Source organism: Aulonocara stuartgranti (genome assembly GCF_965226115.1).
Source record: "Aulonocara stuartgranti genome assembly, chromosome: 19".
NCBI classification, from domain to species: Eukaryota; Metazoa; Chordata; class Actinopteri; order Cichliformes; family Cichlidae; genus Aulonocara; species Aulonocara stuartgranti.
Window position 1 is genome coordinate 31,120,616 of NC_138955.1, and position 27,892 is coordinate 31,148,507.

The window sequence follows — 27,892 nt, forward strand, 5'->3', positions numbered from 1 at the left end:
GATCCACTATTGCTTAACATGAGAAAAATCAAGGAGGGTTTCCCTTCTGGCAGTCTTTAGTAGTGACGCCATTTAATTTTCTTTTTTTTTTCAAATTAAGATTCCACTAAGGTGGAAGCCTTCCACCCCTTGGCTTTGCATTAAAATTCTGAGAGGAATTGGTGACAAAGGGGAGCCCTGGAAAAGTCCAACTTCCATTGCAAACAAGTCTGCCTACTTGCCAGCAAAGCAGGAAGTCACTGCAGGTGTATGGTGTGTAACAGCAAGCTGGATATCGCATACTCCCACAGAGTTCCACAGAATTCCCACAGAATCCACAAACCAAAGGTGGACTTGTTGGGCAAACTCGCATGCACCCTGAAACAAGAGCTAGTTCAAAGTTCCATGACCAGGGTCAACACCACATAGTGTAGTGAGATATTAATAATGATGATAATCTCCTTTTCAGTATTTTGGAGTAGACTTTTCCAGTGAAGCTGAGTAGCATGATCACCCCATAAGTGGAGCACACCCTCCATGAATCGCTAGTCCACACAGGAAAGTACAAATGGAGAGGGTGAGTGGAGGCACTCACACAGATTCTGTCACTACAGCATCTGTGTTAGGTCTGTTATTCCAAAAGGCCAAATATAATAAATGTGAGGTTAGTACCAGCATTTGTGGATTTAAATTATAGTTCAAGCTTATGGATCACTAAGGGTTTACAAAATGCATGTAAAAAGAAAAATACATTGCACCGGAATTCCTAAAACAAAAAGAAAAGAGGCAAAAAAATATAAAAAATACAAAAATAAATAATTTATTACTCTATATAACATATAACATACTCCGATGGACCTCAAGAGCAACTTAGTTAGTATCTTGCCCATATTTGGCATGCAGACTGGAGCAGCCAGGGATTGAACAACCAACCTTTCAATTAGTAGATGACCTGTGGTACCTCCTGAGCTACACCCACACCCATATTGTTTTCTTTCACCATATTTACAAATTCCCTGTAAAAAGTTCATACTTTTAATTGCTTTTAAATCTGTGAATGGCTTAGATACATTGTTAACACGCTCACTGGACAGACCTGTAGAGCATTAGCTTTTCAATGTGGATACTGGAGAACATGTTATATTAAAATATGGCTTAAGAAGTGTCACATTTCCATTTTATACCCACAAACCTGTGTGTATGTGTATTAGTTGACCATACCAGTTTGTGAATCTCGCTCTCCAGGTTCTGGATGCAGTCTAGCTTCCTCTTGCGACAGCGCTGGGCAGCAATGCGATTTTTGCTGCGCCTGCGGATGTCATGGATGAATTCCAACTGTTCTGAGTTCAGTTTATGCATCTTGATGAGAATCTGGAAGTCATTGCGTGGCAAGTTGGTGATCTGGTCCACAGGAAAAGGCAGCTTCACCTACAAAAACCAGGTCTTTATTGCAGTCTATTTAATTTTAAACCAAATGAATCAGGACTGTTGCCATGGAAATTAAGAAAACTATATTTTATGCTTAAGATATTTTCTATTTACATTTACAAATATAGTTTATATAAAATGCTGTTTGGAAGTCTGCGAACCCTCAAATGTTTCCTTTTTTATTTTTATTTTGCATAAATATGACCTAAAACATTAGATTTTAACCTGTCCTAAAATTAGATGAAGTGAACTCAATCAAAAAAAAAAAATCATACATACATATCTGCAATTTTTCTATATCTACGACTTCAGTGGGATCACACACTCTGATCTTTTCTCTGCTTTTTGCAGATGATCTGGTTTTGTTGGTGTCACCAAGTGACAACCACGAGCCTGCACTGTTGAGAAGATGTAACTGAGATGAGAAATGGCATTTCTAACTCTGGAGTCATGGCTCTCACCCGAGTGGCTGTCCCAAGTGGAGATGTTCAGCTGTCTCAGGGTCTTGGTCATAAATCATTATATTAAGTGGTGCCCCCAGTAAAGTACTTAACTATAAATTTGAATATTTTTACACTGTGAATATAAGACTTCAACATAGAAAGACTTATTATAGACATAACTGTTATTAGTATGTGTTCAGAAATGGAAGAAGTATCAATTGCTGCAGTTGCATGTTGTCAGATGGAGTGCACTGTGATATAAAATCCACTAGATGTCAGTATTAGTATTGCTGTTTGTGCACCAGCTCAGGCACAAAGAACAGAGACTATCGGCTTACCTTTCTATGCAACTCTGCCTTATCAAAACGGTTATAGTTCTGTGTATTCTTCTTCTTTCCATGGAAACACACTGACATTTTTTTTTATCTATTGACTGAATAAATAAAAGACTCATAAACAAATTTCAATGCATCTGATTTAAAATACTAAGGCATTGACAGCATGTGTATGTTGACCACTTCTTTTTTCTCTTAGCTTTACATTGCATCAGAACAGTCCACTACAACAGCACAAACTGTTCTCTTCAAACAAGCAATGCTCAGCACAACAATGCCAACATTCAAGTATGGTATCATTTATTGCGCTGACAATGGGAAGAGGCACTTATTTGCTCACAACCTGTCACAAAAATATACCATTTGCACCCATTTCTTTTGTTGAACTTGGGAAAAATATGAAAGATATCCCATTTTGACAGCTATAAAATTTAATTTTTGATCCAACAAGGTGATTCGAGCTATTATATTTTATATCGGCATGGGGTGCTATGTTTAACCTGGACAAACTGGACACAGTTTGAACTGAGGAGAAAAGAAGAAGTGACAGGCTCAAAAACGGCAAATGAATACTATCTGAAAGTCACTTTCTTTGAAAAAGACCTAACACAGGACGTCAGAGATGCATGTGGTCCTTCAGCTGATTCACAAACTGTTCGTAAATGGTCTCAGTGGAAGGGTGGCTGGAGAGAAGCCATTCCTCAGTAAAGGCTATAGGGAGCAACGACCTAGGTATGCCACACTATACAAGAACTGGACTGAACATCAGTGCCGATGGGTCTTATACAGTGGTCAGGTTTTGATCCACACGGCAATATCATCTGGAAAGAGTCTGTTTAGCAAAAGCTTCATTTGTCAGTATGAAACCATCCCAAACACACTAACAATGTAGTAAAAGCACAACTGGCTAGAAAAACACACAGTCGGCCCATCAGTCACGGACTGGCCTCCAACATTTGCTCAGTACTGTATATATTCATAACCTGCATAACTGGAGCTTGGGTCAGCAGATGGGAGATGTGGGCAGCACATCCATGGACATCCTGCCTGCACTCTCTTCTTTGCCTTTTTGTGCAGTTTGGTATTTAAATTCATCAAACTTCACTATCTCTACTTCTGCTCTTGACATCGTCAGTTTTACACCTGCCTCCCTCTCAACATGTATTCTGTCTCGCTTCTACTGACTTTCATTCCTCTTCTTTTCTGCTGCAAACCAAATATATACAGTTCTGCTTTTATGCAGTTCTCATGCCAGAAAGACAGTTCCCAGACGACCTCAATGCCAACACACTGACATTTTAGCCAATGGAGTATAATAAAGAGCCATACTAACCTCAGGTCCAGAGATTCGAGAGGTGCCACTTTCACTGTCTCCCTCTGAGAAAGAGCCTGATTCATCACTGGAGTTCCCACCACTAGCACTGAATGTCTTTTCAGATTTAATCTTTGTGTAGTCTTGAGTGAGGACTACTTCATTGTGGGGATTCCTGTGCTCCACCATCCCAGCCAGGCAGTGAGGAAGTCCAGAAATTGAGCCTGACTGTGACGATGAGGAAAAGTCAAACTGGGACGAAGTAGAAGATGAGCTACCAATGGTTGCATCCTCTGGGTAAGAGTATGAGGCACGGGGGCTGGAAATCTGGTTGCATGATGTAGAAGTAGTAGGAGAGTCCACTGATGTTTTCGTTGAAACGGGGCAGCTGGTAATAAGGAATGACTGACTAGAGGGAAGGGATTCCTCCTGCATCAAGGTTGAGATGGCCTCATCAACATATGTATGGGACAGCATATGTTGCTTGATAGGCACAGAAGAGAAAATGACACTGCGTCTGTCCAGCTTCCCTTCATGCTTAGACACCGAATTTTCAAGGTTTCTACTTATACCAGTAAGTGCTGCTGGTATCACATTGGCAATGCCAGTGTTGAGGTCAACTTCATCCAGAGATTCCCTCTTGGTTTGTGGTCTCTGTATGACCAGTTCTTTGTAATGGTTGAGAGACAGTTGGTTGCTTAGTAGCTGCTGAATGGTGGTGCTTGGCATGCTGCTGAGACCACCTCTCTGGAGGTATGAATGCAAACAGGAAGAGTATGATACTTGGCTGGAAGATTGCACATCTTCTACTGGAACCTCTTCTACCTCTAACTCCATCTCCAATACCTCCTCAGTACACAAGTCTGAGTTGCTGTCATTCCTTTCATCTCCTTCTTCCTCAAATAAACAGGGTTCTTCTTTGATCCTGGAGGGAGTAAGACGTGTTTGTGGAACAGCGCTACTGTCGGTGAAGTGTGAGCTCAGAGGGCTAATTGAGGTATGGTTAACCAAAATGATGTCATTACTAATATGATGGTTCTCTACATTGTGCTTGTTGTCACAAACTGCATCCTGATATTTCTTATATTTTGGACACTGCGGCAGGTCAGCAAGAACATGACTGTCCTGCTGCCTTATTTCTGCAGAATCATAACAGGATATTTCCTCAGAAAAGATTGGATTCTCTGTTGTGATATGATCATCGTATTCCACCGTGCCATTATGGTTAGGTTGGCTGTCATTCTTAAGCTGGGCTTGAAGGAACCGGAAGCAAGAGTCCTCCAAATTATGGATACCTAGGACGTCCGCGCACACAATTACTTCATGGATGTTTTCCTGACTTAAAACCAGCTTGGCGGTGTAGGCAAACTGAAGCAGTGGAGCGAAACCTTTGGCTGTCACCTGTGGAACAGAATTGAGGAGTCAAATTAAAGAATGAAAAACATCTACAGTGGGGCAAAAAAGTATTTAGTCAGCCACCGATTGTGCAAGTTCCCCCACCTAAAATGATGACAGAGGTCAGTAATTTGCACCAGAGGTACACTTCAACTGTGAGAGACAGAATGTGAAAAAAAAATCCATGAATTCACACGGTAGGATTTGTAAAGAATTTATTCGTAAATCAGGGTGGAAAATAAGTATTTGGTCAATAACAAAAATACAACTCAATACTTTGTAACATAACCTTTGTTGGCAATAACAGAGGTCAAACGTTTACTATAGGTCTTTACCAGGTTTGCACACTCAGTAGCTGGTATTTTGGCCCATTCCTCCATGCAGATCTTCTCGAGAGCAGTGATGTTTTGGGGCTGTCGCCGAGCAACACGGACTTTCAACTCCCGCCACAGATTTTCTATGGGGTTGAGGTCTGGAGACTGGCTAGGCCACTCCAGGACTTTCAAATGCTTCTTACGGAGCCACTCCTTTGTTGCCCGGGCGGTGTGTTTTGGATCATTGTCATGTTGGAAGACCTAGCCTCGTTTCATCTTCAAAGTTCTCACTGATGGAAGGTGGTTTTGGCTCAAAATCTCACGATACATGGCCCCATTCATTCTGTCCTTAACACGGATCAGTCGTCCTGTCCCCTTGGCAGAAAAACAGCCCCATAGCATGATGTTTCCACCCCCATGCTTCACAGTAGGTATGGTGTTCTTGGGATGCAACTCAGTATTCTTCGTCCTCCAAACACGACGAGTTGAGTTTATACCAAAAAGTTCTACTTTGGTTTCATCTGACCACATGACATTCTCCCAATCCTCTGCTGTATCATCCATGTGCTCTCTGGCAAACTTCAGACGGGCCTGGACATGCACTGGCTTCAGCAGCGGAACACGTCTGGCACTGCGGGATTTGATTCCCTGCCGTTGTAGTGTGTTACTGATGGTGACCTTTGTTACTTTGGTCCCAGCTCTCTGCAGGTCATTCACCAGGTCCCCCCGTGTGGTTCTGGGATCTTTGCTCACCGTTCTCATGATCATTTTGACCCCACGGGATGAGATCTTGCGTGGAGCCCCAGATCGTGGGAGATTATCAGTGGTCTTGTATGTCTTCCATTTTCTGATGATTGCTCCTACAGTTGATTTTTTCACACCAAGCTGCTTGCCTATTGTAGATTCACTCTTCCCAGTCTGGTGCAGGTCTACAATACTTTTCCTGGTGTCCTTCGAAAGCTCTTTGGTCTTGGCCATGGCGGAGTTTGGAGTCTGACTGTTTGAGGCTGTGGACAGGTGTCTTTCATACAGATGATGAGTTCAAACAGGTGCCATTCATACAGGTAACGAGTGGGGGACAGAAAAGCGTCTTACAGAAGACGTTACAGGTCTGTGAGAGCCAGAGATTTTCCATGTTTGAGGTGACCAAATACTTATTTTCCACCCTGATTTACAAATAAATTCTTTACAAATCCTACCGTGTGAATTCATGGATTTTTTTTTCACATTCTGTCTCTCACAGTTGAAGTGTACCTCTGGTGCAAATTACTGACCTCTGTCATCATTTTAGGTGGGGGAACTTGCACAATCGGTGGCTGACTAAATACTTTTTTGCCCCACTGTATTTAAAAATTAGATCATATTATATCGATGCAAATTTCTTTTGGAAGACCAGATCACAGCTAACAGCAAAAGCTGAGCTAGCAAACCTCAACACCTCCCCTAAATATGGACTGAAGTCAAATCTTCAGTATCACTACACTAATCACTGTCACTCCCTCCCTCAGTTACTTGCCATATACAAGCAGTGACCTTACATCAGGACAAGCAAGCCAAACACTGCTCGTCAAGTGAAATCCTAAAATTTAACATCAATTATAACCAAATCAGAAGTGAAGCACCATTTATTTTCAATTACTGTGGCCACAGTTAGCTTTTGTCTTTGGAAGCACATTTAAGTGTGTTTGACTTGAATCTACTGGAAACTCTTGCATTTATTGTTTTTATAGGTGTGTCCATGCCCCGTTTACCATCTTAATATTTTTTGATTTTCCTATAGATATAGACAGTTAACACACAATGCTCAACTCTTTTAAGTCAGCTCTGTTATCTTCTGCTTCTAAATTCAGGTAAAATAGAGGTTATTGTACTTGGCCCTAAAAAATATGTTTATACACCACTTTGCATTTAATCGTTACTTATTATTAATATCTGTCTCTCTTCCACAGCATGCTTGTTCTGTCTTCCTCACTTCACCCCAAATCGGTCATGGCAGATGGCCGCCACTCTCTGAGCCTTGTTCTGCCAAAGTTTTCTTCCTGTTAAAAGGGAGTTTTTTTCTTCCCACTGTCCCCAAGCACTTGCTCACAGGGAGTTATCTGATTGTTGGGGTTTTTCTGTCTTCTCTGTATCATCGCAGCGCCTTGAAGCAACTGTGATTTGGTTCTATATAAATAAAACTGAATTACATTTTTGTTATCAATATTTTAATATACAGTGAAAAAATTCCCAGCACTTCACTTGTACCACGTTTTGTCATATTACAGCCTTATTCCAAAGTACACCACATTGCCAAAGGTATTCATGTTTGCAGACAAGCTAGTTCCTGGTGACCATACAGGAGCAGTAATGATAGCCAGAGGCCTCAGGAAAGCACTTGCATGACTGTGTGGGGTCATCTAATGTGTGTCACTACGGTATAACGTCAGGTAAGGCCTATAAAACAACTGGAGCACTGTTATTACTTTCCGGATGCACTGCATAGTACTTATTTCAGTTGAAATGTGGCCTGTTTTTTGAGTAAATCTGTGTTTTTAGAGATATGTAGAAAAGTAATCACACACCACAGTACACAAGTGTACTATATTACACATCTCCAACTACTGCATAAGCTTTGCTGAAAATACCAAGTGCTATAATTTAAGGGCACTTACAAACTCTTTGCTATAGGACAAACACTGGCATAAGAATCACAGAGTACAGGGGGACACTAACAGCACTATGTAAATAAAACATTTTTCCAAAGAAAAAATAAATTTTCCAAACTGATGTAACAACTGTAACGACGGAGTGCAGATCATCATCCTATTATATCCACTAATTTCAGACAACTTTTAACATCACATTTGACTAGAATACTATAGGAGTTCATGGTCAGCTCAGTTACTTCAACGTGTCCAAGTCGTGTGGCTGAAAAACAATGAGGTATAATGCTTGTAGCTGTGAGAGACCAAGAACAGTGTATTATGTGTACACACGGGCTGATATAATATTTAGTAGCTTTAAACTTATAATACATAATAAATCTATTAATTTAGTCACAGAGTGCTTATGAAACTGGAAGAGATCAATTACAACACTCTTCCTCATAGTAAAAGAAGAAAAAGGAGATGGCACATAACAGTTGGGGGTTAGATATTGTGAGCTGATAATTGTGCCCCATAAGTGACCAATCAACCACTGTCATGGTTATTTTTTCACATTTCTGATTTACTCATTCTTGTCTGGATCCCAGGCAGCACGGTGGCACGGTGGTTAGCACTGTTGCCGCACAGCAAGAAGGTCCTGAGTTCAATTCCACCATCAGGCCGGGGTCTTTCTGTGTGGAGTTTGCATGTTCTCCCCGTGTTTGCGTGGGTTCCCTCCGGGTACTCCGGCTTCTTCCCAAAGACATGCACTTTGTGGGGATAGGTTAATTGGATAATCCAAATTGTCACTAGGTGTGAATGAATGTGAGTGTGAATGGTTGTCTGTCCCTGTGTGTTGGCCCTGTGACAGACTGGCGACCTGTCCAGGGTGTACCCCGCCTCTCGCCCTACAGACAGCTGGGATAGGCTCCAGCGCCCCCCGCGACCCTGAAAAGGATAAGCGGTAGCGAATGGATGGATTGTCTGGATCCCTTCACTTCTTACCGTTATTCATCCTTCAACTCTTTTGCATTAGGTTTACTTTAGAGTGGAGTTGTTAAGTGTGAATGTGATGGACAGGGTTTTTGACACAGTTACAAAATGTATACGTTTACTCTATGTGGGTGTGTGTATGTGCTTGTTCAGTAACATGTATGTATAATGGTATGCATATAACATAAGTCTATTGTGAGCTAGCATCGTCTACAGCTCTCTATTGTTGAGATAGGTGGGAAAGTGTATTACCTGTCATCACATCTTCAGAGAAGGTAAAAGGTCTTAACATCCAGCCTTTTAGGTTAAAATACAGAGTGCTAAAACAGAGTTTATCTATACATGCTCTTGCTAATAATAAATCATCTTTATTCTTAGTTAACAATATAATGAAAGTAGAAGTCTGATTAATATTTTGAACGAGAAATGCATTTTAAATAATGACAGCGTCTGTTTTAATGCTTTAAGGGATTTTGTGTGCACCGACATGACCTTGGCAGATTAGTATCGTGATCAATATACTCAATACTTGTACATGAATAGTAAAAAGAAGAATTATTCTTATGGACAATGTCAGTACTGCAGACATCCACGGCACTCTACACTGTCACACTGTTGTGTCTTGTGTAAATGTTTTCAGGTTCTCAGAACATCGCACTTCTCTTTTTCTCATGCCCATTTATACCAGTTGTTGTCACTCTTACAAATAGAAGTTGTCATGAAATTCTCTGTTAATAAAGTCTGCAATGCGATCAGCTGTGGCCAAGGCATAGTGACAAATGAATGTCCTTCACCTGAGAAATAAAAGGCTATACAACATTCTACAGTAAAATTCTGAGCACCTGAATCTAAATGTGAGCATAAACCACAAAACTTCCATCACAAAGTGGAGGGCCTTTTTTGTTTCAGCTTTTTGTGCACTTGGCAGTTTACTAGGGTATGACATGGGGTGTGAAATGTTAATGGCTTGTCAATGACATAACCGTTCCAAGATTTGAGAGTAGGAGATGGTGCAACAGCTTAAACTTGTGATTTCTTTGTGGAGGGAACAGTTTGTTTCAAATTTTGTTACTTCAATGCTGATGTGGAGGTTTGTCTGAGTGTTGGTGACCTTGTGCTGTGTCCACTGAGGTTGAGGAAACGTGGTTAGGAGACAGGAGGTAACTTTTAGGGCTATTTAACCTTATCCCTTAGTGACTCAATGGAGGAAACGTCTGGAGGAAAAGTTGCTTAAAAAGTGTTGCCAATGCTTATCTACACTGAAAGCAAGTCAAGCCCCCTCAACCCCCTCATTGAGATCATTAACAAGACTGGCTATGGATATTGTCTATGGAATAGTGCAATCATTAGCCACCTCCTCTACATTGATGGCACCAAGCTGTATGCCAGGAGTGACCAAGATATCAATTTACTGATGCATACCACTAGAATCTACAGCAATGAGCTGGGATAATAAAGTGTCCAAAGGAGGAAACAGAAGCCACTGACATCAAGACACAGAAGCTCCTCACCATGCATGGAGGGTTTCACCCCAAGTCCAGCACCCTGAGACTATACGCTAAGCAGAAGGAAGGAGGCTTAAAACTAGTGAATGTCACAACCACTATCCAGGATTAAACAACAAAGATCCATGAGGGAGAGTACCTGAGCTTGAAGGTTAAAGACCGACCGACTACAGGGCAAGGGGGGAATTATATACACGCATTCACGCACACACATATATATAAATCAACTCCACACTATGTGCCTATATTTTAATTAAACAACAAACAAAAAAAAAAACAATACAATGACAAAGTTCAGGCATGCTCATGGGTGTTGGTTGCCACAACAACAAAGAGACAACTGCAAATACTGATTGGTTTTGTTGTATACATGCTGTATTTCCTTACCAAAGCATTTCAGTACAGTACAACATTCATGTTGTATTACATGCCTCAGTGCAACATGGAGGCATGTAAGGCAGATTGCAATCACATAACTATATTCATCATTATGACAGATCTGGGGCATTACAGTGCTAGCCAGTGGTTCCCTAATGAGCATAGGAGTGGCAGTAACTAGGAGACTACTTCCATTAATACTCTTGCCTTATGTGCCAAAAAATAGCTCAATTTCTGCCAACCCTACTGTTCCATCCATTCTCCCTACCCCTCTTGAGCAAGAAAGGTTATGTTTTCTCCATGTTTTTTATCTGGTATACTCTTGAACATCAACCGGCATAGACGCGCAGCTCCACCGTCTCCTTTTCATGCTTTGTTTCTCCAAAACATGAAATGGTAATCCATTCCTGCATGCAGAAATTGCATTACCAGCAGAGGGAGATAATGTATTTAAAGCCCCGAAGTCAGTAGTGAGCAAAAAACATAGCAAGTACATTTGAGGGTCCTTAATCGTCAGAATCGATTAATCTAGGCAGCTAATATGTGTGTGCATGTAAATGTGTTGATAATGTCTGTGATTATTTTCCTGTTGGCCACCTCCATCTGTTGTTACTGCAGATTACTGCAACTTCTACATATGTGTATATTTTATGTTTTAGAAAGGCAAAGTGGGAAATGGACACGGTGGACCATAATAGCGTCCACTGTTTGTAACAGAAGCAGGAATTTCTCTGTCCATCTACTGTTAAATTTTACATTTTACAGGATTCAGGATGTGTTAAAACCCAAATTGCTGTGTATCAAGTGTATCCCCACATGCTTGCTATTAAAAGCCATTTTAGTCTTATAATTGTTTTCTCACAAACACATCTATGTTTATGTTGTCTATTAACTTGCAGTTGTTTACAAAAATCAATTCATTATAAAAATCTCAAATAACTATGAGAAAAACTGAATGTTCACCTGCGCATGTTCTTTTCCCACTGTTATTCTTGTATATGTACTGCTGTGTGCTGTGGTGCATGGGGAAGCTGTACTCTCTCAGAGATAACAGTACATTAAAAAAAAGAGTGACCTGAAACCAAGAGGAGAAAAATCATTCTTTATTTTAAAACAAGATTAATATAATCATCGATTAAAACAACAACAAATACAGCAAATCATATTCAAGTAATAAATATTTTTTCTTACAAACAAAGCCCAAAATACTGGCAAATATAGTGTTCGCTTCATAAGCTTGAAACACTCAGGGATATGAGTTTTATGGTCAGGGTGCTGCCTTAGTGCAAAGTTTTCAGGCTGAATTATCCTGAGATGCCTGAGCTGGCAGAGTTAAGAGAGAGAAAGAAAATGTTAGACATACCAGTGTAGACCTGGACGGGTAAATGCATCAGGAGATAAGGTGTGATTTCTAACAACCAATTTGAATGATGTAAATGAATTAGTTGTTGATGGTAAACAGTGTGCCATCAGTTACTATGAATTTGTGTGCTCAATATACACTAAAAAAAGAGTGTGTGGTAACATACGTAATACAGCTGTATAAAACTGCTTTATTAGATGATTCTTCTTTTCAGAGCTGGTGTCATATTTTAAACTTACCTTGTCGTTTTAGTCTCATTCTGAGTCCTCCGCCTTCCCTCTGTTTCTGTCATCAGCTGAGCTGTAACGTCACACAGATGCTAACAGTCAACTGTATACAAAACTTCTCAAAAATACTGTTTTTTTTATTTAAAGCCATATATCAGAAAAATAGCTATCAGTTTCCCTGATTGTTGTGCAGTTATCATACCAGTTTGTACATAGCAGAGGATAAATGACTTTAAACAGACCAGACAGCTTAATTCCTCAATGCTATATTTAGCTAATATTTCACTTGGTCAACACAGCAAAAAATCACAACTGAAAGCTTTTCTTTCTGATTTCATAACATTTAAAAAACCCGAGCTCAAACTTCTTACCTTCTAAAAGTGCATCTGAAACTTCGGTGCTGGCACAGCTGTTACTAACTTCCAGGAACTATTTGCGAGGCTCCATGATCCACCATTGCTGTAAAAAATGGTCCATTGGAGTGAATGGAGATGACAAGACTGTAGTTTCAACAGCTTTGCTATGTATGGCTTTCTGCATTTGAACTGAAACAATGCTGCCCCTTAATCGCCTGGCTGGTGTTTCAGTGCCTGTAACTTCTTATAACTAAAGTACCTGGACCTTTCACCCAGGAACATAAGAAAATGTTTTTTCAGATTGCTGGGTAGCTATTTTGACATATTTGACTTTTTTTTAAAAAAAAAATAAGACAGAAAGAAAAAGAAAAGAGAGAAAGAAGGAAGCTGTGTACTTTAAAGTAAGCAAACAGATTTTACTTATCTACCTGTATGTTTATGTTTAGTCCTGTTAAGCCACATCTGTAAGCTGTCACTTCTATTTGTTTTTAACTCACTCAGATCTTTATTGCTTTATAATGAGTCTTTTGACAATATTTTAACCGACCAGTTAATAAAACATTATCAACCAGTTATTAAGTTATTTCTTTCAATACTTTTCCAAATAATTTTGGAATGAGAAAAAGATAGAGAGGGAGATAACTAAGTTCTCAAAAGGCAGATGCCATGTAAAGGTAAATGCACTGGTCCTTGAATAGCACTTTTTTTTTTTACTGTACTTGAGCACTTAAATCACTACATACAACACAGCTCATTCACCCATTCTTACAAGCACTTGTATGTATGCAGGCAGCACAATGGCACAGTGGTTAGCACTGTTGCCTCACAGACAAAGACATGCACTTTGTGGGGATGGGTTAATTGAAAAGTCTAAATTGCCCATAGGAGTGAATGTGAGTGCGAATGGTTGTCTGTCCCTGTGTGTTGGCCCTGCGACAGACTGGCGACCTGTCCAGGGTGTACCCCGCCTCCCGCCCTATGACAGCTGGGATAGACTCCAGCATCCCCCTGCGACCCTGAAAAGGATAAGCGGAAGCAAATGGATGGATGGATGATAGATGCATCAGAGAGCCACTTGGGATTCAGTATCTTGTCAAATTAAACTTGAATGCAACAAACCTTCTGATTAGTAGATAATCTACTTCCTGAGCTACAACCACCCCTATGTACTATAATACTGCTGTAATACAACATTACTTTTTAGTACATTTAAATTTGCTATATTTGTCCTTCAAAACATTTTAAAATGAAGAAAGAATCTACTGCTGGCATAAGACCCGTTCATTGCTGCCCTTAAAACCACACTGTGGTTAAATGACAAATTACCGAATGATGCGAGTTACTTTTAAAATGACAACGCACTTCCTGTATCTCAAGATTTAATTCTGTTAACAAACAAACCACAAGAGAAAACTTCTGAAATAAAAATGTTACCTGCCAAATTACTTTTAATGAGTCATACAAACAAAGCAGAACAACAAATAAAAGCATTTAAACCAAGACTATCCTAAATTTAGAGTCTCAGTGAGCATGCAAAGTTCTGTTGGTCAAAGATGTTTGGACATTTGTAGACACCTACCTCTCCTTTTTGCTGCGGTCTTGGCCAACACCGTATTACACACTCAATACCATTTTTAATACTGCAGAGAAAATTCTGACCCCATCCTGCAAAACCACAAGTGACAGTGAAGAAGTCACATTAAGTTTACTTCTTACTTCTTCTTCTTTAATTAATTTTCCCAATTATTTAAATAAATATTTAAGATTAAGTTCACAAATTATTGTGATAATTATTATTTAGATAAATATAATTATTTACATAATTCCTTTAGAACTTAACAAAGGGTAAAACTGTAAAATTCCTTTAAATTTTAATAATTAAATGCATCTGTCTGGAGCAGTGCTATGCATTTCTGATCTGTCAGGAAGCGTGGGATGAGGCAAATACAGCACTCAGAACCCAGCAGACTAAAGTGAAAACTAACCTTTAATAAAGTTGTATACAGATGTCAATGATACAGTAAAACACAGGTTCGCAGAGGGAAAAAAATCCAGCAAACACTAAATTTCTCCAGACTACAGGGATTATATGACAGAAGGTTCACAAACAATCTGAAAAAAAAAATCCAAAGAAAATAGGTTCTAAATACACACAAGGGAATTAAGGTAAGTAGAGATGGGAAATAAAGTACAGCTAAAACTAATTAACACAGTGATACAAATGGAAGAAAACTGAATGCAACATACAACAACAGACAGTTGACTAACAAAATAAAATAGGAAGGGAGAAACAATCATTTCAAACAGGGAGGAACGGACTACAGATTGAATAATAATAAGGGCTGCACATATGCATTTCGGAATAAAAACACTGTGGTATAATAGCTAGCTAATGCTACTGAATTTAGGTTAGAAATACTTGCCTTGCAGATGCACTACGTTCCGTGGTGCCCACTGCTGACTGTGAATGGTCCTTTTTTCTCACTCTAAACTCACTATTGTTACTTTTATAAAAACATTTTTAAAATGTTCCCCCGTTCATGCTGCTTATCTGAAAAAACGCTATAAGATGACACTAAATTATATTGTATTTTTAATAATGCGAGCCTGTAATTTTGCAGGCATCTTATATGTATTGCTCAAACTCAATAAACTTGCAGATTCATTAAGAATAATATAGAATATGCATGCTATTGCAATAGTATTAGAAAGGCAATGCATTTCTATTATTATTACTTAATAGAAAATAATATAATAATACTATATTATTTTAAGATAGGCAAGTAAAATTAAATACACCATTTGTGATATTACCATACCTTTTAACAGTTTACTAATTCTTGCAGATATCATGTCCTAATGATCGTAGCGTATGTATATATGTATGTTTGTATATTCCCCATCTCCTTTTAGACTAGTTGACCAAGCTTGATGAAACTTTGCTTAAACAATGCCTAAAGCAATGTGAATGCCAACATCTATATGACGTATATAAGTATTTCATACACATCACAAAAATATATTTGACAGCTCAACTGAGCACCAAATGGAATACCATAGTATAAAGAGGAACGTCAGAATACAGAATGAAATTTCAGATTGGAGTAGTGCCCCAATAATATGTATCATAGCATCATACTATAATGATTTATATGCAAGTTCTTTAAACTTAAGATGAAGAAAAACTACAATATCTACAGTTACGCCATTATAAATAAGGATAAGTTGAGTTCATGGAGTTTTGTGATTTCTTTGTGTTGTAATTGTAACCCAGTGAGTTTACACGACTCAGTAATGCACTACAACATTGTTATTGTTAATTGTGATTCATCATTACTCTGTTAATCACTGAGTTGAGCTAAAGTAAATCAATAATAAAATATAAATAATATAAATATAAAAATAAAACTCCAGAGAGTATATTTGACACCCCTACTGGTTAGGAAGGAACAAGCCCCGCCTTCCCCTGCTCTGTACGGTAGTGATGGGATTTCTGGCTCTTTTTAGAGAACCGGCTCTTTCGGCTCGGCTCACTAAAAAGAGTTTTGTTGTGTTTTGTTGCTTTAATTAATTAATTTTCAACAACAATATAAAATTATGCACAAAAGGAATTAGTAATGTAAAAAAACGTGGTTTTCTTTATGTATTGTTGAGCTAGTTAATAGGTATGCCCTCATTGTCATCTGTTGTGATTTTATTTTGAAAGGATGCTTCCTGTTATGCTGCGGAGTATACACGAGAGTTCAATAAACAAAGTCACCTTTTGGTGTGAATGTTCCGGTAAAAGCCGATGCCCCACGTGTGATTATTCCTCCGTCTAGACAATAAGTATCTTTAATATTCATGCAGATTCTGCTGGAAGACCCGTCTCTGCTAACAGGTTATGGGCCCAGGAAAATATTGAAGCTACGCCAGGGGAAAGTTTACCACCAGAAAAGTCGCAAGGTACAGCGTGTTCGGTGAGGACTAGCATGCTAAGTTAGCACCATGAGTAAGCGTGCAGGTGAACCCAGTGGCCGATGGGTAAGGTTGGTTTTTGATGGAGACGAGAAGAATTATGAACTGTGGGAGACAAGTTTTTTGGGACATCTTAGATTACAAGGTCTGAAAGACACAATATTTAAAAGTGATGACGAAGATGAGGACGACGAAGATAAGAATGCCCAGGCCTATGCAGAGAGAAAGAAGCTGCCGATGATGGACGCGAGGCACTGAAAATTTTACGAGACTATTATGCGAGAAAAGGTAAACCAAGAATTATCAGCCTTTATCAGCCTTTATCAGAGAAGTCAGAGAACTGACTTCTCTGAAGAAAGCAAGCAGTGAAAGCGTCACCGAGTACATCATACGCGCAGAGACATTTATTACAGCCCTGAGAAATGCTGGAGAGACACTTAGTGATGGTCTGCTTGTAGCGATGGTGTTAAAATGTTTACCAGAAGCATTTAAACCTTTTTCTCTTCACATTATGCAAAGTGAATCAGAAATCAAGTTTGCGGAATTTAAAACCAAACTCCGCAGCTAACAACAAGAACAAGAGGATAACATCATGAAGGCGAGAGTGCAACCCAACGCGAGACCCGCAGCAGCTGCTAGTGATCACAGGAGAGACATGTCAGACATAGTCTGTTTTAAGTGTGGCCAGCGGGGACACAAGGCCAGAGCATGCCGCTACAAACAGTGGTGCGGTCACTGTAGAAGCAACACCCATCGAGAGTCAACTTGCAGGAGACGACAACGGAATGATGAAGCGCGCACAGCCTCGGAGGAGGGCGGCAACGCAGAGAGCGACGACGCCTATGTCTTCCGGATGAGCGATGACTACGCGGTATGAGGTGCCGTAAGGGACATTATTACTGAAACACTCTCACACACACTACTGAAATTTTAGCTCTCACACACACTACTGAAACGCTCTCACACACACAACTGAAACGCTCTCACACACACAACTGAAACGCTCTCACACACACTACTGAAACACTCTCATACACACTACTGAAATGCTCTCACACACACTACTGAAATTTTAGCTCTCACACACACTACTGAAATTTTAGCTCTCACGCACACTACTGAAACGCTCTCACACACACTACTGAAACGCTCTCACACACACACTACTGAAACGCTCTCACACACACTACTGAAACGCTGTCACACACACTACTGAAATTTTAGCTCTCACACACACAACTGAAACGCTCTCACACACACACTACTGAAACGCTCTCACACACACTACTGAAACGCTCTCATACACACTACTGAAATTTTAGCTCTCACGCACACTACTGAAATTTTAGCTCTCACACACACAACTGAAACGCTCTCACACACACAACTGAAACGCTCTCACACACACTACTGAAACGCTGTCACACACACTACTGAAATTTTAGCTCTCACACACACTACTGAAATTTTAGCTCTCACGCACACTACTGAAACGCTCTCACACACACTACTGAAACGCTCTCACACACACACTACTGAAACGCTCTCACACACACTACTGAAACGCTCTCATACACACTACTGAAATTTTAGCTCTCACGCACACTACTGAAATTTTAGCTCTCACACACACAACTGAAACGCTCTCACACACACAACTGAAACGCTCTCACACACACACTACTGAAACGCTCTCACACACACTACTGAAACGCTCTCATACACACTACTGAAATTTTAGCTCTCACGCACACTACTGAAATTTTAGCTCTCACGCACACTACTGAAACGCTCTCACACACACTACTGAAACGCTCTCACGCACACTACTGAAATTTTAGCTCTCACGCACACTACTGAAACGCTCTCACACACCTAACTGAAACGCTCTCACACACACAACTGAAACGCTCTCACACACACTACTGAAACGCTCTCACACACACAACTGAAACGCTCTCACACACACTACTGAAACGCTCTCACACACACTACTGAAACACTCTCACACACCTAACTGAAACGCTCTCACACACACAACTGAAACGCTCTCACACACACTACTGAAACGCTCTCACACACACAACTGAAACGCTCTCACACACACTACTGAAACGCTCTCACGCACACTACTGAAATTTTAGCTCTCACGCACACTACTGAAACGCTCTCACACACACTACTGAAATGCTCTCACACACACTACTGAAACGCTCTCACACACACTACTGAAATTTTAGCTCTCACACACACAACTGAAACGCTCTCACACACACAACTGAAACGCTCTCACACACACACTACTGAAACGCTCTCACACACACTACTGAAACGCTCTCATACACACTACTGAAATTTTAGCTCTCACGCACACTACTGAAATTTTAGCTCTCACGCACACTACTGAAACGCTCTCACACACACTACTGAAACGCTCTCACACACACACTACTGAAACGCTCTCACACACACTACTGAAACGCTCTCATACACACTACTGAAATTTTAGCTCTCACGCACACTACTGAAATTTTAGCTCTCACGCACACTACTGAAACGCTCTCACACACACTACTGAAACGCTCTCACGCACACTACTGAAATTTTAGCTCTCACGCACACTACTGAAACGCTCTCACACACCTAACTGAAACGCTCTCACACACACAACTGAAACGCTCTCACACACACTACTGAAACGCTCTCACACACACAACTGAAACGCTCTCACACACACTACTGAAATTTTAGCTCTCACGCACACTACTGAAATTTTAGCTCTCACGCACACTACTGAAATTTTAGCTCTCACGCACACTACTGAAATTTTAGCTCTCACACACACTACTGAAATTTTAGCTCTCACGCACACTACTGAAATTTTAGCTCTCACACACACTACTGAAATTTTAGCTCTCACGCACACTACTGAAACGCTCTCACACACACAACTGAAACGCTCTCACACACACTACTGAAATTTTAGCTCTCACACACACTACTGAAACGCTCTCACACACACAACTGAAACGCTCTCACACACACTACTGAAACGCTCTCACACACCTAACTGAAACGCTCTCACACACACTACTGAAACGCTCTCACACACACTACTGAAACGCTCTCACACACACTACTGAAACGCTCTCACACACACCACTGAAACCAGAGGCATTTCTGCTGAACAGGAAGTTGTTTCCTGACAAGGAAACTGATGGAAAAAGTGGTATATTTCAAAACACTACAAGGATTTCTACTCAGCAACCTGCTAGTACAGCAGTCCCCAACCTTTTTTGCGCCACGTAAACGATATAAAAATAAAAAAACGATAAATACCATGAAAACCATAAATAGAAATGTGTTCGAATTTTTGTGGAGGAATAAAACCCATTACATAGAAAGATCTCAGCTTGTGAAGGGATACAATAAAGGTGGTATCAAAACTCCAGAATTGGAATTTATGGTTGGCACCCTTAGAATTAAATGGTTAAAATCTTGTCTGTCACAGCCAGACTCTACTTAGCTCCACATCCCATGATTCTTGTTTAATAAAATAGTATACAGGATTAGACTTTATTTTGAAATGTGATTTTGCGGCAAATAAAATCCCCATAAAGATATCAAACTTTCCAAAACAGACGTTGCATTTTTGGGAAAATGAGATTTTCAACTTCTCCCCATAATTCAACCTTATGGAATAATAGGGTAATAACACTTAATCAAAAATCAATTTTCAAGAGTGACTGGTTTGAACAAAAATATTATATTCATAACAGATTTGTTGGATGATAACGGTGTCATTCTAAGTTACACAGACTTTTCAGAAAAATATTGTCTAAACTGTTCTCAAAGAGAATATAACAAATTTTGTGAACTGGTCCCACTGCCTCTGCTTCATTTGATTAAAATTTTTATGATATACAATAATTTCTCATCAGTGCTCCCAAATTTATTGCTAGGGCAATGTCAGCTGTTTGATAAAAACGCAATAAGAAATTTGTTAGTAGTTTCTTCAAAGACAAAATATTTCCAACAGAATGGTTACATGGCATGGTTCTAATTTAGTTATTTCATATACACTGGATAAAGCATACTAAAAATTTATGAAATAGCCTATTCTACCTAAAGTTAAAGAAACACACTTTAAACAAAACTAATACTGTGGCAGAATTTCTAAAAAAAAAAAGAGATTTGGTTTTGAGGTGGATCAGTGTTCTTTTTGAACTGATGAAAATGAAACCCTAGAACATCTTTTTTTTTCCTATGCCCTATCACACAATGTATTTGGTGCAACTTAAAAAATTGGATTTCCCTAAATATTAATGATGTGCCACTGTTTGAATTACATCATAATTTTTTTTTATATGGATCATCTAGCATTGGATGTCTCAGACATTATTAACATCATCATACTTTTGAGTAAATATCATATCCATTGTGCTAAATGGAGGAACGCTAAGCCTTCTCTCCCTGGTTTTATTGATGATTTTAAGATATTTTTCTTTGCTAAAAAAGACAAAAAGCACATATGCCAAAAAAATAACCAGGATAATGCACGTCTCCCGCTATTCTAAACTTTGACTTATGCTGAGGCTAATATATTGTTAAGTAATGCAGCTGTCTCACTAAGGTCCAGAATCGATTTGTTCCACGATTCGATTCAATTCGATTTGATTATGGGGAATTTTGACAGTCAGAAATATTATAATTCAGATCAGTACATTTACATATTTTTGTATTTAAAAAAAGGAAGCTGACACACGCAAGACTTTATCAAAGGTGTGAGCATCACAGCAGATGCCTTTGTGTCAAAGTAGCTGAAGATAAAACACAGAAAAACATGAAGGTGGTTTTCCTGGCCTGGGATTTTATAAAAAATATTCTGCAGTACATCAAAAACGAAAGAAAACCATTAATCAACATATGAACGTTACCTCTGACGTTACAGCGGTTTTATTAGGTTTTCTTTTCGGAAGTATGTAAAATGAAAAAAAAAAAAAAAAAACAGCGGCCGACTGCGCTGTAAACAACAGTAGACTTGTGCATAACAAGCAAGCGAATAATACAGAAAACAGATTTTTAGACGGGAAACTGTTCTTGAAGTACAGAGAGAGAGAAAGAGAGGGCTGTGCATGACGTGCGATTTTATCGTGGTGGAAGCAAAACAGTGAGGGAATTCATGACGATGTTTATGTGAAGCGCAGTTTGGATCTTCTTTTGCTGCTGGTTCAGTCAATATTGTTTGGAGAGAGATAAAACTAACAGCTTTAGAATCGGCGCAAAAACGGCGTGAAAACAAAGCGCGGACCCGCCGACAGATCAGAGTCAGCGAGCTGTTGGCTTTCAGCCCCGACCGTGTCCGTGCTGTCGGGTGAGAAAGGCGACATCTCACTGATTCTGATCCGCGGGTCCGCGCTGTGTGTTTACGTCTTTGTGCAGAAGCCGTGTACCTGCTCTCATTTACTGTCTTGGCTGTTTGGTGGTTGTTGAAATTTTGTGAGGTTTCACCTGAGATTCTGGCATTTCGGGTAAAATAAATTTATATTAAAAAATCGATTCAAGATTTTAATGAATCGATTTCACGTTATCCAAGCCAGAATCGATTTTAATCAATAAATCGATTATAAAAACCCACCCCTAACTAACAGGTTGCTGAGTAGACATCTGTGTAGTGGTTTGTTTGAAATCTAACACTTTTTCCTTCAGTTTCCTTGTCAAGAATTAACTTCCTGTTTAACTGAAATGCCTTCCTGTTCAACTGAAATGCCTTCCTGTTCAACTGAAATGACTTGGTTTTTCAGTAGTGTGTGTGAGAGCTAAAATTTCAGTTGTGTGTGTGAGAGCGTTTCAGTTGTGTGTGTGAGAGCGTTTCAGTAGTGTGTGTGAGAGCGTTTCAGTAGTGTGTGTGAGAGCTAAAATTTCTGTTGTGTGTGTGAGAGCGTTTCAGTTGTGTGTGTGAGAGCGTTTCAGTAGTGTGTGTGAGAGCGTTTCAGTTGTGTGTGTGAGAGCGTTTCAGTAGTGTGTGTGAGAGCTAAAATTTCAGTTGTGTGTGTGAGAGCGTTTCAGTTGTGTGTGTGAGAGCGTTTCAGTAGTGTGTGTGAGAGCGTTTCAGTAGTGTGTGTGAGAGCGTTTCAGTAGTGTGTGTGAGAGCTAAAATTTCAGTAGTGTGTGTGAGAGCGTTTCAGTAGTGTGTGTGAGAGCGTTTCAGTTGTGTGTGTGAGAGCTAAAATTTCAGTTGTGTGTGTGAGAGCGTTTCAGTTGTGTGTGTGAGAGCGTTTCAGTAGTGTGTGTGAGAGCGTTTCAGTTGTGTGTGTGAGAGCGTTTCAGTAGTGTGTGTGAGAGCGTTTCAGTTGTGTGTGTGAGAGCGTTTCAGTTGTGTGTGTGAGAGCGTTTCAGTAGTGTGTGTGAGAGCTAAAATTTCAGTAGTGTGTGTGAGAGCGTTTCAGTTGTGTGTGTGAGAGCTAAAATTTCAGTTGTGTGTGTGAGAGCGTTTCAGTAGTGTGTGTGAGAGCTAAAATTTCAGTAGTGTGTGTGAGAGCGTTTCAGTTGTGTGTGTGAGAGCGTTTCAGTAGTGTGTGTGAGAGCGTTTCAGTAGTGTGTGTGAGAGCGTTTCAGTTGTGTGTGTGAGAGCGTTTCAGTAGTGTGTGTGAGAGCTAAAATTCCAGTAGTGTGTGTGAGAGCGTTTCAGTAGTGTGTGTGAGAGCGTTTCAGTAGTGTGTGTGAGAGCGTTTCAGTAGTGTGTGTGAGAGCTAAAATTTCAGTAGTGTGTGTGAGAGCGTTTCAGTAGTGTGTGTGAGAGCGTTTCAGTTGTGTGTGTGAGAGCGTTTCAGTAGTGTGTGTGAGAGCTAAAATTCCAGTAGTGTGTGTGAGAGCGTTTCAGTAGTGTGTGTGAGAGCGTTTCAGTAGTGTGTGTGAGAGCGTTTCAGTTGTGTGTGTGAGAGCGTTTCAGTTGTGTGTGTGAGAGCGTTTCAGTAGTGTGTGTGAGAGCGTTTCAGTAGTGTGTGAGAGCGTTTCAGTAGTGTGTGTGAGAGCGTTTCAGTTGTGTGTGTGAGAGCGTTTCAGTAGTGTGTGTGAGAGCTAAAATTTCAGTAGTGTGTGTGAGAGCGTTTCAGTAGTGTGTGTGAGAGCGTTTCAGTTGTGTGTGTGAGAGCGTTTCAGTAGTGTGTGTGAGAGCGTTTCAGTAGTGTGTGTGAGAGCGTTTCAGTTGTGTGTGTGAGAGCTAAAATTTCAGTAGTGTGTGTGAGAGCGTTTCAGTAGTGTGTGTGAGAGCGTTTCAGTTGTGTGTGTGAGAGCGTTTCAGTAGTGTGTGTGAGAGCTAAAATTTCAGTAGTGTGTGTGAGAGCGTTTCAGTAGTGTGTGTGAGAGCGTTTCAGTAGTGTGTGTGAGAGCGTTTCAGTAGTGTGTGTGAGAGCGTTTCAGTAGTGTGTGTGAGAGCGTTTCAGTAGTGTGTGTGAGAGCGTTTCAGTTGTGTGTGTGAGAGCGTTTCAGTTGTGTGTGTGAGAGCTAAAATTTCAGTAGTGTGTGTGAGAGCGTTTCAGTAGTGTGTGTGAGAGCGTTTCAGTAATAATGTCCCTTACGGCACCTCATAACGCGGAACCTCAACAGCGACAGGACATCAGGACCAAAGGCCTGATGGTGGATACTGGCGCAACATCACACATCCTGAATGATAAAACAGCGTTCAAGAAATTTAATGACGACTTCCAGCCGGGAACACACTGTGTGGAATTAGCTGATGGCACCAGGTGTAAAGGAGTGGCTGAAGGCAGAGGAGATGCAGAGGTGTGCTTGATTGACAGCAGAGGGAGACAGTGTAAAACAACACTGAAAGACGCCCTATGCATTCCCTCATTTCCACAGAATATCTTCTCTGTGAGAGCGGCCACCACGAACGGAGCTACTATCATCTTTAAGAAAGGAAGGAACGTCCTTCAACACAGAGACGGTACAAAGTTCTACATCCATGAGCACAACAGACTTTATTACCTTGAAACTGTAAGTGAGTATGATGATAAGTGTAATAATTGTTTTGATGTGCAGACATGGCATGAAATTTTGGGACATTGCAATCATAGAGACATTCTGAAGTTACAAAATGTGGTTGAAGGTATGAAAATCAAGGGGAAAACAGACAACCAAAGTTTGAACTGTGAGGTGTGTATCCAGGGAAAATTTGTCCAGACTAGGAATAGAAACCCTGAGAGAAGAGCTGAGAAACCTCTCGAGCTGGTACATACGGATCTAGCAGGGCCGATAGATCCAGAATCACGAGATGGACACAGATATGCATTATTGTTTACCGATGACTTTTCCGGTGCAGTATTTGTATATTTTCTCAAAAACAAAAGTGAAAAAATGCAGCAACTGAAATCTTTTTGGCCGATACAGCCCCACACGGGAAGGTAAAGTGTATCAGGTCAGACAACGGCACAGAGTTCATGGCAAAGAGTTACCAGGTATTGTTAAACAAACATGGAATAAGACATGAAACTTCAGCCCCATATTCCCCTCACCAGAATGGTACAGCAGAACGTGGCTGGAGAACACTTTTTGATATGCGAAGGTGCATGCTTATTGAGAGTGCCATACCAAAGGAATTATGGACGTATGCAGTTCAAACAGCAGCTATTGTGAGAAACAGGTGCTTTAAAACAGGGCAGACACCTTACTTTTTGCTGACTGGGCGGAAGCCCAATCTATCCAGAATGCGAAAGTTTGGGAGTGAGTGTTATGCTTACAAGCAAGACAAGGGTAAGCTGGATTCTAAGTGTACAAAAGGGACTTTTGTAGGCTACGACAAAAACAGTCCAGCATACAAGGTTTATTTCCCAGACAGCGCTAAAGTGCAAAAGTTTAGGCTGGTTAAGTTTGTAACCAAACACAATGAGGAAAAGCAAACACAAACTGATACGACATCTGAGGATGAAGACATACAGGTGAGGGAGAGACCAAACGTGAACAGGGAAAGCCCCAGTACCAGTTCACAGGAACCAGGTACTGACAACCAACCAGAAGTGAACAGTCAGATGCCACTTAGTGATGAGACTGAAAACTCCAGAAGGTATCCTTCTAGAACAAGAAAGAAACCAGATTATCTAAATGAATATGAGTCAGGAGAAGACATTGATGATCAAGTGCTGACTAACATAGACTACTGTTACAGACTGATAAGTAACTCACCCGGGACATTCAGTGAAGCTGCAAGGTCACCCAACTCTAGAGAGTGGAAAGCAGCTATGGATGAGGAAATGCAATCCTTAAAAGAGAACAACACCTTTACCCTAACAAGCTTACCTGAGGGAAAGAAAGCAGTGGGGGGTAGATGGGTATATGTGAAGAAAAACAGTGGTGATGGATCAAAAAAATATAAAGCACGGTACATAGCTAAAGGTTACACCCAGTGTTTTGGGATAGACTATGATGAAACTTTTTCTCCGACTGCTAACCTGACAAGCATAAGAGTATTGATGCAGTGTGCAATACAAGAAAACCTGATTTTGCATCAGATGGATGTAAAAACTGCATACTTGCATGCACCAATAGACTTTGAAGTTTATATTGAGCAGCCAGAAGGCTATGAAGTAAAAGGAAAAACAGATGAGAAACTGGTCTACAAGCTGGAAAAGTCACTTTATGGGCTTAAACAGTCAGGCCGAAACTGGAACAGGACATTACATGACTATTTGATAGAGAACGGCTTCATGCAGAGTCCTGTAGATCATTGTGTTTACACAAGGAAAACAGGAAAAGACAAAGTGATCATGATTATATGGGTTGATGATATTATTATTGCAGCCAGTGATGAAAGGGTTTTGAAAACTGTGAAGGGAATGCTAACTGCAAGGTTCAAAATGAAACATATGGAGAAACTCAAACATTTTCTTGGTATTGATTTTGAGCAAACCAAAGATTGTGTAAAAATGTCACAAGAGAGATATGCAGAAAACATACTGGAAAGATTTCAAATGCAAGACTGTAAACCAAGATCAACTCCTTGTGAACAAAAGTTGAACTACAATGATGATGCTGAGAAAATGAACAATGTCAGAATGTACAGAGAGGCAGTAGGTAGCCTTATTTACTTGACCTCTTGCACACGACCAGATTTGAGTTTTGTTGTAAGTAAGCTGTCACAGCACTTCAAAGAACCAGCTGTGGAACATTGGACTACTGTGAAACATGTTCTAAGGTATTTGAAACAATCAAAAGACATGGGCATGTCATAGCCGTGTCTTATGGGAGTGGCTACATGCTTATCTAAATTCTCACTCTCACCTAGACTCTTGGTCCACTTTACCTTATTCCCTTTGGAGCTTAGCTGTCTGTGACAAAAAAACAATATTACAAATGGGGATTAAGAATAACCCAATCATTTATAATACAATAAGGGTCTGGGGGAAATGCGTAAAATGTTGGGTAGAGAAGATTGCACTTCATTCTTGACTCCTTTACTGAGAAACAAAGATTTTGTTCCAGGAATGTCTCGTAGTATGTTCGATAAGTGGCACAAAAAGGGATTAAGGGTAATTGGCAATTTGTATCAAAACAACACACTGATGAACTTTGAGCAATTGCAGTCAAATTTTAATATTCCTAGAGACCATTTTTTTGGCTTTCTCCAGGTTCGTAACTTCGTTCATTCTAGAATTCCACAGTCTTCAGAAATAGTTATATATGATGATATTGAGACATTTCTTATTAAGTGAAAAGACAGAACTCATTTTATCTCAGCTTTTTATTCTCTCCTATATACTCTTAGTAGCAACACACTGAGCGCTATTTATAAATGGGAGAGAGATCTTAATAATCAATATACCGAAGAGGAGTGGAAAGGAGCCATTAACATGAGTAGTTCCACTTTTACTTGCAACCGCTTGCGAGAAACCCAATACAAAATCATACATCGCCTTTATACAGGTACTGCACTGCAGTGGTTTGTATCATATCTATCTAATAGACTCCATTTGTGCATGTAAATGGAGAGTCCTCTTCACACACTGAGGTTAATTATGGAGTTCCACAGGGTTCAGTGCTAGGACCAATTTTGTTTACATTATACATGCTTCCCTTAGGCAGCATCATTAGAAGACATAGCATACATTTACACTGCTATGCAGATGACACCCAACTCTATCTGTCCATGAAGCCAGATAACACACACCAATTAGTTAGACTGCAGGAATGTCTTAAAGACATACAGACCTGGATGGCCGCTAACTTTCTGCTTCTAAATTCAGATCAAACTGAAGTTATTGTTTTCGGCCCTGAAAATCTTAG

General features: G+C 40.1%; 1 protein-coding gene and 1 long non-coding RNA gene across 2 annotated transcripts in view; both read right to left on the minus strand.

The window, feature by feature from the left end:
• LOC309695223 (transcription regulator protein BACH2-like) overlaps positions 1–27,892 on the minus strand; it is a 75,162-nt gene that overhangs the window by 8,010 nt on the left and 39,260 nt on the right. Inside the window, exons 3-4 of the mRNA XM_082515737.1 lie at positions 3,519–4,898; positions 1,201–1,407 (exon numbers count right to left, since the gene is read on the minus strand). Of these exons, the coding sequence (XP_082371863.1) occupies positions 1,201–1,407; positions 3,519–4,898 (1,587 nt within the window). The remainder of the gene's footprint in view (positions 1–1,200; positions 1,408–3,518; positions 4,899–27,892) is intronic.
• LOC309695276 lies at positions 11,870–14,252 on the minus strand. The gene is made up of 4 exons (XR_014273107.1): positions 14,235–14,252; positions 12,671–12,758; positions 12,312–12,372; positions 11,870–12,032 (listed from the first exon to the last, which is right to left on the minus strand). It is a non-coding gene; the product is annotated as an uncharacterized lncRNA (long non-coding RNA).